This window comes from Cibotium barometz, chromosome 4 (assembly GCF_041138505.1).
Source record: "Cibotium barometz isolate CiBa-2024 chromosome 4, ASM4113850v1, whole genome shotgun sequence".
NCBI classification, from domain to species: Eukaryota; Viridiplantae; Streptophyta; class Polypodiopsida; order Cyatheales; family Cibotiaceae; genus Cibotium; species Cibotium barometz.
This window is the reverse complement of record NC_141049.1, coordinates 11,309,421-11,319,697: the sequence shown is the minus strand read 5'-3', so window position 1 is coordinate 11,319,697 and position 10,277 is coordinate 11,309,421. Positions and strand designations below refer to the sequence as shown.

At 45.5% G+C, this 10,277-nt stretch overlaps 1 protein-coding gene across 1 annotated transcript; it reads left to right on the top strand.

Moving 5' to 3' along the window:
* The first annotated feature begins 2,401 nt into the window (after positions 1 to 2,401).
* LOC147638906 (uncharacterized) lies at positions 2,402 to 7,283 on the top strand. Its single transcript, XM_086792897.1, has 2 exons — positions 2,402 to 2,497; positions 6,536 to 7,283. Exons 1-2 carry the CDS (start codon positions 2,402 to 2,404, stop codon positions 7,193 to 7,195), a joined length of 756 nt encoding a protein of 251 aa, XP_086649023.1. The 3' UTR covers positions 7,196 to 7,283.
* Positions 7,284 to 10,277: the final 2,994 nt, after the last annotated feature.

The following is a 10,277-nucleotide window of genomic DNA, read 5'->3' as shown; positions in this document are numbered from 1 at the left end:
TTTTCTTGGATACCATGGTTCACCCCAAGCTCATCTTTTGCTAAATTCTCCGATTTAACAAAAGATATGTCTGCCTCCGAACACTCCGGTTTAGCCCCAGACTTTGAGTTTACTTCTTAACACTCTAGTTAAGTCAAAACTCACCAGATACAATAGGATTTACCACTAAGCTCTCCGGCTTAGCCTTCTATCCTAACTCAGCCCGAGTTATGTACACTTCATATGTCGGATCTGATACTAACAACAACCAGGCTCATCTGGAGTGAGATACTACTCACTATTGCCATGTAAAACCTTATTAAATCCATGGAATGCTCCACTCATTCCCAAGGGGTCTTACGACTTATAGGGTTTACATGCACATGAACTTTGTAAGCAAAATAGCCTGTCATGCAATATTGCAATTGCTTATGTAGGAAAGTAATATATTTTTCAAATTCATATGGTAGCAACTAAAATGTGCTCACAATCACACACTTATGTTGAACATAGGCAAGACTACGCTTGCAAAATGCTATAGGGCGTCCCCCATGCATGAAATTGTCCAACCAAACTAGTCTTACTGCTAACCTCTAGATTTAGATCACTCCGGAACTAAATCACTTTGTTAGCACTAGTACACCATCATGGTCTTGCTACCTAGAGCTTCTCCGAACTCTGTAACTGGGTTTTATCCCAACTCATGGCTATATTTGTAATTGTCAAAGTTTAAATTTTATCTTGCACACTTTATCACTACAGATAAGTGTACATACAGACCTGCCAAAGAGTCAATTACATGCACAAGCCTTGGCGTCCCATTCCACCAAGACTACAATCGATTCCGTGAGAACTTGATGTCCCATACCATCAAATTACCACCAAACCAATTGATGTGACATAACAAAAGGCTCTTTCCCCCCTCGAAAGATTACCACAAACTCTCGAGCAGTGGGATGTCGACGCATGGCAATAAAAAGAAGAGAAAACCATGCTAGTAAGTTTAAGAACAGTTCTCTAAGTCGTCGATCAACTTCTATAAGGGCATTGAGCATTACCTCTCAAGACTATACCCCTTCAGATTTACCTTTGATTTTTACAAATCAATCTTAAATTTGCTATTATATCTAGGCGTGTACTAATCACTCAGATTAGTACTCGTAGATAAACCATTGAATTGAGTACTGTTAGCAGCACTCCTAGCCCCTTTATCCCAAGTAATACACACCTTAGGGATTACTTTTACCAGGCAATCACGTGACTAAATCAAACTAGTCACCACTCTCTAGGCCCAAGTAGTGACACTATTTTGTTACTTTTAACAAGGGCCAGCTTGCCTCTACGGGCCAAGGCCTTTTGTTGCTACAAACAGTAAGCCACTTGTTTGGACACGAGGCATAACCACATCAAGACTACGCTTGTACATGGTTCTCATTTGCCAAAGTTTATCACAATCTTCTAGCATCTGTTAAAAGATTGTGAAGGGTTCGGCTTATCTGATTTCTCGTGATAAGCACTTCGTCTAATTTTGGCACAACTGACGCCATTGCCGGTCCTCTTAGCCCAAGTTAAAACACATCTCAGTTTTAGATTTACACTAGCCAAACTACGTGACTTTGATGGTCAACACTAAGTCTATGCTCAGCTTAAATTCAGTTTCTTTGAACCAAATGTGTAATCTCTACATGTGCTACTCTCGAGGCGCTACAATCATAGACGTGTTCACTAGGCACAACGGCCATAGAACGGCTCACTCTCGAAGGACTCGGCACTACGGCCGTGGGATTTGTCTCTCTCTTAGCACGCGGCGCTACGGCCATGTGCGGTGGGTCTCTTTCGTGGAAAACAGGCACGACGACCATACGACACGACGGTCGTGTGGATTTGTTTCATGGGGTGTGCCGTTGTTTTGTTTTGTTTTGTTTTTTTTTCAAAAAATGAAATAAATTAAAATAATAACGGGCCAAGCCGGCCTTCGCCGCTTCGGACGTGGTCGCCCGCCCATGGGGAGTGTCCTTAGGGCCGAGTCTGGCCGCCGCCGCTGGTTTGCCGCCTGGGCTGGCCGCCCGTTTCATTTTTAATTAAAAAAATGAATAATAATTATATATATATATATATATATATATATATATATTTTGCTCGTGCACTGGTCGGCTCGTTGGTGGCCGCCTGGCCGCCCGCCGCTGGGCTGGCCGCCGCTGGCTGGGTGGCTGGCCTGGCTGGCCGCCGCCGCCTGACTAGCTGGCCTGGCTGGCCGCCTAGGCTGGCCGCCGGGCTGGGCCTCAGCAGGGCGTTCAATTCCGCCCGCCCGCCATCTACCCGCCTATCAACGCCAGCAAGTCTTCGCTGTACTTAGACGACGACCACCACACAGATGACGACCACCACTTCGGAGCGTCCTTTCCTCACAGGTGAGGGAGCCATGGCTGAGACACGTGTGGAGCCTCAGGCTTCCTTTTTCCTGCTTCCTGGCGAGGGCCGGGTCCATGAGCGTGCTGGAGGCGGCGGGCGTTGCCTGGTGTGAGAGGGGGCCGTCCATGGCCTGGGCATCGAGCGAGTACAGAATGGCCTTGGGATCCTCTTTGAGATACTGCAGAGTAGCCGAGGGTCCCTTGGCCATGAACAACTTCGCCGCCTTCCACTCGTCCTCGCTCCCAACTACCACCTTCATTGTCTTCGCCCCCCCCTAGGCTGGTGGGGCTAGTGTTCGCTGGGGGCTGCTCTTCGCCCCCCTCTAGGCTCTACACACAGTCTAGCCACAGCAGCCCACTACTCGCGTTTCCAAGGCAAGCCCCCCCCCCCCCCCCCCCCCCCCCTTGTGAGGTACGGGGCTGCTGTTCGCCTTCCCCCACACTCAACACAAGTCACAGACAGTGGGGCTATGCCGCCCTTTCCACACAGAAAACGAAATTTTTTTAATTCTTTTGCACACAATCTTCAACGCAGCAAAAAACAAAAATTGCTTACCTCCAATGCTGCTTGCTGTGTGACGGGGAGAGAGAGAGAGAGAGAGAGTTCTTCCCTTGCATTCTTCCATGGCCGCCTCCCTCCACACCCTCCATTCGAGATAAGGATAAGGAGACGAATGGTTGAAAACCATCGAGTGGGCTCCGGTCCCCCGTTCACGCACGAATTCTAACGATCCCATCGAACCACGCTCTGATACCAGTGTTACATTCCCGTAACGCCGCTACGGGCATTACCACAAGAGGGGACGGCCTCTGGCTCACCACCCAGCCATAGAGGAAGAATGAGGATTGCCCCTCATCCCCCAGGCTATATAGTGTGTGGCCTGCCGTCCACACTAGCCTGGCCGCCCATGACTCCGCATGGGCGTCCTCTCCCACTGAACCCCGAACATGGCCATCCGGTCTGTCTCACAGGCGTTACAGCCTACGTGACATTCTACTTGGAAAACCGATCACTTTTCATATATAACATGTCTTCAAATTCCATCGTCTGGGCATCCGTCGTCCAGAGCTGCCTTGTTATTGAAGCTTCCATATTTGTAGCCTGGGTCCCTGGCGGTCTCGACCAAGCATGCCATCATGTACCTCGCGTCCACACACTCGTGATAGGTATATGTAATCATGGGCAAATTCCATCATCTTAATGCTCAAAAATGAGTTTTTCTGTTGTCGGCTACTTTTGTGCCGTCGACTCTGTGACTGTCATATAGTCTTGCTCAAATTGCCATTTTTGCTGTTTTTTTTAATTATGATTTCTTCCGACCTGGCATCACATGCCCCCCATGTGGGCTTCCCAATGATCTCTGCTCTGATACCAAGTGTCACGGGCCCCAAGATCGGGGTCCCGGACATCGACGGGCCGCAATGCGTCCCATCATGCCAATATATGATGTAGCTCGGCTCCATCGGCTGTTGAGCGCGTCATAGGGCGATATAACCTTGTCGGGTCACACCCTTCTCATGTATCCCGGCTCGGCTCCATGGCCTTGTGGTCTCGGGTCCATCCATCCATCTCGAATCCATGATCCAACCGGCCCGGCCTCATCGGCCCGTTGGCTCGGCACAACTCGCCATCCCGGCGGCTTCGTTGTTTCTACCGTTTTTCCTTCTGTCAATTAAATTTCCACTTCGACATGATCACCGTCAAGTTGGGGAGGGCATCCCCCGAGGCACATGGCACCTATTAACCCCCACGGCAACCGGGGAGGCCTAATGTGCCTACCCAGTGCGTGACTGCGTTCTAGTGTGCCTAGATATGGGTCCATGTTTCGCCGCTCCTTACACTTCCTCCCCATATAGATGCATGATTTTCGGTGCGGTCAAGCATACCCCCAAAGCCCCATGGGTCTTGGGTTGGTTTCCCGACCTCACAACCTTGACCATTAGTTTTTTTCACTGTTCAATGTTCTCAAAACAATTTATAAATGTCCGTGTCTTTGGCAAACAATTCATATGTGGACAATTGTAGGTTCCACATAAATTCCCTTTCCTGCACTTTCTCTCTCTCTCTCTCTCTAACATTGCTTCTACACGATTTTTACATGTTTTCTTGAAGTTTGAGACTTTGTGTCAGAGTATGTAGTAAAAGGACAGCCCCATACCTTTTCATTCCAATCAGAACGATCAAACTTTGTTAGGAAGCCATCATGAGACCTCACCTTCTTAAATACCAGAGAGCCTAAGAGAGAGAGAGAGAGAGAGAGAGAGAGAGAGAGAGAGGGGACCTTATTTTTAGACTAAACAAAAAATGGTACACTCTCAATGCAAAGCACTATGGAGTGGCTCAATACATGTCCGTAGAGCTGCTTGAGAAATTTAAATCAATCGCAAACCTACATGCATGAAGAACCCAACCTTGATATTGACTGCTTTATGCACATGATTAACGAGTAGTACATGGATTTTGTAGAGCTCTCCTAGATTCCACTCGAATTGCACATGAGTATCGCGTACACTAAAGGAGAAGAGTGGCACTTTGTGATCTTTTGTGATCGACAAATTGTTCCACTCACACACGTGGAATACTCCACGTGCCCAAACAACCAAGAACCTTTTTGAATTTTAAAACAAGCATAAGGAAAGTGGAAATTCTTCCACAATGGCATAGACAGGTTGTTTCTTCCATGTGGTGTAATATGAAGGAAAGGAGTGGAGCAACATTGCATGGGACTTGTGAAAAAGAGCTAAGTTGAAGCCACGATAGAATCAATCCTTCAATCAAGTATAACTTGAAACACCCAAGAATTACATATGGGTCAAACGCATGTGAGCATAGTATCGCTCATATTTGTTTATGTAAGAGTATGCAAGAAGAATAGTGCTTTAATTTTCAAGGCTCATCTTTAAGTTGTACGATATTTGTATGAAAGAGGTTTTTCAAAAGGTGGAGTCAACAAACAACATTATGTTTATGGAGCAAACATCTGGTTAGAAGTAGAAAGCAATTGTCTTCTAGGCATGTGCCAATGCGCTAAGAGTAAATTCATTTTGTGAGAAACGAGCGGTTGCAGTGAAAATGTTTAGCTACTTCTAATTCTACTCATAACCTATACTAATCAGCATTTTGAGTTCAAATTGAAGCTGTGTATATCTTATTACAATATTCGAAGGACTTACATAGAAACTTTTAAAGTTCATGTAAAAATTTGGGATACAAATATTACTGTGCTAATCAAAGTAGTAAAAGTGTAATTGAGAATTGTTTAGGATCCACCCTATGCCAAAAAAAATAGACTAGAGATTAGAAGTGCTTGGAATCGGCCACCATATGGCAATCGATACACTACTCTAGTCAAATTAGTAAAGTCGAGAATTGTTTAGGATCCACCGTTCACCAAAACAACAAGTGCTTGGAATCCACCATATGCCAAACAACACAACACACCATAACTTTGCAGGACCATTTGTAAATGATTTCATTTGCAACCTTGTTTAATTGATCTCTCTCTCTCTCTCTCTCTCGTCAGGGAACGAACCTCTGAGCCTAGTTTTTAATTTGGAAAATCTTGAAAATGCGCCATTCGCTATTTTAGTTTTTAAAAAATAACAGAATAATAATAAATGTGGTCCTCCGAAGCTTGTTGCACTGGTGACTTACCCAATGGATCAAACGGGATCACCTTCTATAATCTAATTTAGCAGAAAAACAACAGAATAATAATCTAATTTTAGTTTTTTTTTAAAATAACAGAATAGTAATCTAATTGGTCCTCCGAAGCTTGTTGCACTGGTGACTGCACAACAGGCTGATGAGAGAGAGAGATAGACAGACTCACAGTGTGTCTGGGAATGAATGAATGCATAATAGCATGGTCCCATTACCCTATATACATATGTGCACACGCCCATGCGTGGCAACGAGAGAGAGAGAGAGAGAGAGAGAGAGAGAGAGAGAGGAGAGAATGATACTCATGGCACTAGAGAGTAGGGAAGAGCGAGAGCGAATGAAGGGAGGAGTGATCGAAAATTATAGACACAGTACCGAGAGGCGACGATGCGCGCATGAAACATATTGATTCTTATTATAACAAGAGCATTCCGTGCGTAAGAGAAAGAGCAAGTGGCCATGCCACTCACCCCCTTTCTAGCTATTGGTCGGGACACATGCAGAGGGCCTAGGTGGTGGAGTGGAGAGAGAGGGCATCGACGAAGTCGACGTGGGAGCAGGAGTAGAAGGCCTCGGGGCTGTCGGAGCGCTGCCAAATGACGTAGATGAGGTGGCGGCCGGCCTTGGCGGCAGGCGTGGTGCGGGGGATTTGGTAGGAGCCGCTGTCAAGCGTGGTGGTGACGTTGATGAAGGGCGGGTCCTCCAAGTCTGCCCATTTGAGCGGCTCAGTGGGCTGGTAACCATCCCGGGTGACGTAGAACTCCAAGAAGCCCAAGTGCGGGGCGGTGGCCAGGTAGAGGTATGTGAAGGGGACGCCGGAGGACAAGGAGGTGGCTGGCCAGTCGGAGCGTGCCAGGTCGAGGCCCTGATACTTCTCCCGCCCGGCGCTGCACAGTTGGCCATCCGGAATGAGCTCGCGGTGGCGGCCAGCGGCGTTGGGCAGGTTCACCTCCATCCAATCATAGAACGCTTGGGTCCCACTCAGCGCCACCGCGGCTTGGCAAGCTGCCGACGTGGGAACCGGAAGCTCCAGGTAGCAGTTGTAGACGCTACTGAAGGGGTCCTCCATGCTGCCATGGCCGCTCGCTACGCCCAGCAGGCCGCTGGCGCACAACACCATAATAGCCACAACTCCCCATGACCTCCCCATCCTCACACTATGACCAATATTGCCTTGTCTCACCCTCCTTACTGCACGCATATGCTGCACGTTCCAACATGCATTTCATATATATATATATAACACTCACGGCATTTGTGCAATGTCGCAACACATTGCAGGGACCTTTATGTCACACTCCATGGCAAGTACCTTTATGTCACTTCACCGACAGAAAAAAAAAAAACCTTCTGGCCAGTGAGCCTATTAGGCGTGTTCCTAGTATTGTATCCCAGATTCTCCTCTTGTAATCTGAGCCCATGCGGCTCTTCTTGTTAATATAATTTTCTACCTTTTCTCGCTGAAGAAGAAAAAAAAAAGAAACCCTTAAATTTAAAGGCAACCCTTCAATTAAGCCCTTATGTTTTTATTTACACATGTCTTTTTGTGGATGTCACATGTCTTTTTGTACTCCGTGTGGCAGCACTGGCAGGAACCTTAATGTCACATGTCTTTATAGAACCTTTATGTCACATTCCGTGGTGGCAGGTACCTTTATGTCACATGTCTTTTAGTACCACATACTTCAAATGATCACATAATTCCTGTGAGTCTGTGACATATTTTAGTTTTTTAAAAATAATCGAATAATAATAAATATGGTCCTCCGAAGCTTGTTACACTGGTGACTGCACAACAGGCTGATGAGAGAGAGAGAGATAGACAGACTCACAGTGTGTCTGGGAATGAATGAATGCGGCCTTTTCCCGGATGGATCAAACGGGATCACCTTCTATAATCTACTTTAGCAGAAAGATGACAAGTTATTTACTACTAAAACTGGCGGTAGTATGTGCAGTATATTCGATTCGGGCGAGCTTCGACGTTTTGTAATCTTGCACGAAACGTGCGTACCATTTATTTTATCCAGGGAAAATTTCTTTCTAGCCTGAAAATTTCACCTTTTTCCCTACCCCGTAAGCACCCCCCAAAAAAATATCCAAGCAGCAATGTCCAAGCACACGCATGTGTAGATAAAGTTTTCTACCCCCCTCCCCAAAAACAAAGAAAACAAAAAGAATTCCCTTTGTTCGACACACTGGATTGAAATTTGACTCGTAAAATATAATTCTATTCTCGGACAGAATTTTCAAAATTGGCTCCCTCTCTTATTTCTCATGGGGCATATCTTCTCTCCTCTTTCTATAATATCAGGCTCCCTCTCTTATTTCTCATTATTACACACACTCTCTCTCAAGAATTAAGCTCCAATCAAGCTAATCAAGGGTAAAAACTACAGCGAATTTGAGTGTTTAGAACTAGTTTACTTTACGCTCTTTAACCCTCTCAAGTGTTAAATCCGCAGTTTACGTTCGAGTGTTTTTTCATGTTTTTTGCTTAACTTTTGTGTCGAGGATGGCTCCCAAGTGCATACGAAGTGGGGTCACATTCAACAATGCTGGTACAAGTGATGCCCAGTACCCGGCTGGGAATGCCAATACCTCGAATGAGGTCGCAACGAATGTGACCTAGGTAGGAAAGTCTTATTTTTGTACATGCATAGTTATTTCAATTTCCATATGCATACGAGACTTTTAGTAAGCATAGGAAACCCTCCTTAAATAAATATACTTCCCAAAAAATTGGTCCATGACCAAAAGAAACCCGTAATCATGTGTTTTCCCGTAACTTTCCAGTTCAAAAGAATGTATTCTAAAACATGCCTTGCGGTAATTGTCATTTCAATGACTTGTTAATTTTTAAGTTAAACTCTTTTCAAAGGAGGTTATTGAAAACTTTTTGTTGTTCCGACGGACGCCTGTAAAACCGGATTTGTGGTTGAGGCACTCCGAACGACGGGATACATCGCGCGAGTGCCAAAGTCTTAGGTTACCTTTAACTTTAGACCTTAGCCTACCTCATGATGTCTAGCCTTGCCGAGGTGGATGAGCTGCCGACTTTCTTGGGTGAAGAGGTCAGCGGTGACAATAAGTGCCCACCAAGCAGCGATCACATCTAGTTAAGATGGGGGGTTCCTTGGTTCTAGACGCATCATCGTGGTTAGCAGGATCGGGCGTCAGGATTTTAGATAACCCAGCTTGTTTGTTTGTTTTCTTTTTGGACAAGTGAGGATCACTCCTTTTCTAAGGATGGGGATCCCTTGGATGTGAACAATGTAAATATCTTTTAAGATACAATCTTTTTAATGAAAAGTAGGTGATTTTTAGACAATGTATTAACTTGTATTCACCTAGTTGAAGGGGTTGTCTTAAAGAACACTGTTCGATAAATCTAATTAAGGAACATTGTCTTTAAGATACAATCTTTTTAATGAAAAGTAGGTGATTTTTAGACAATGTATTAACTTGTATTCACCTAGTTGAAGGGGTTGTCTTAAAGAACACTGTTCGATAAATCTAATTAAGGAACACTGTCTTTAATTGTTAAGAGTGTGCGGTAGTAGATAACAGTTATGGGTACGTGCAGGGCGAAAAGCGGGAGATTGGTCACCCCGACATGGCACCATATCTATGGACGAATGGACCCAATGAGTCAGGTGGATTTCCAACAATTTTTATACGCTAAGTCGAGTAGCTTAAGACCCTCGCCTTAGGGTACTAAACCATCGACTGTGCCCGTGAAAGATCAGAAAAAAGGCATGGTATTTTGAACCAAGGGCGTAGTACCTCCACATTCCTGCAGGTGTCTGATTCGGGTTGCACAATTGGTGCCTCAGAACCCAAATCTATCAATGGTGGCTCCTCCTCCTAGAAGTATGGCTGAGCACTCACCATCTCTAGTCCTTTCTCATACTTGTTCGCTCCCATATATGTCAGTGGCTAGTACCAGGCGTAGGAGGTTGAGCTCCCAACACTAGCCTAGCTTGTTCTTGAACTCCCGTTTGTGTTGGAACAAGAGCTCTCTCAACACTTTTAACTTGTGGTCTAAACTGTTGTGGGTTACAATAGCCTTATCCCCACTGTATGCATGCTAGATGATTACAATCCTTAGTCATGTGCTTACAATTCCATCCACAAACATCACACCACATTCCTGGAGGAGGGGTTCTAGCCACTACATAAGGATACATATTGGAGCGCTTTGTTTAATGATCTCCGCCACA

What these genes read in the sequence shown, in the direction of transcription:
- LOC147638906 (XM_086792897.1), top strand. Translation starts at nt 2,402, where the DNA reads ATGGCTGAGACACGTGTGGAGCCTCAGGCTTCCTTTTTCCTGCTTCCT. An exon ending in GAGGCGGCGGGCGTTGCCTG is followed by an intron (nt 2,498 to 6,535) that starts GTGTGAGAGGGG and finishes CCCCCTTTCTAG; the next exon opens with CTATTGGTCGGGACACATGC.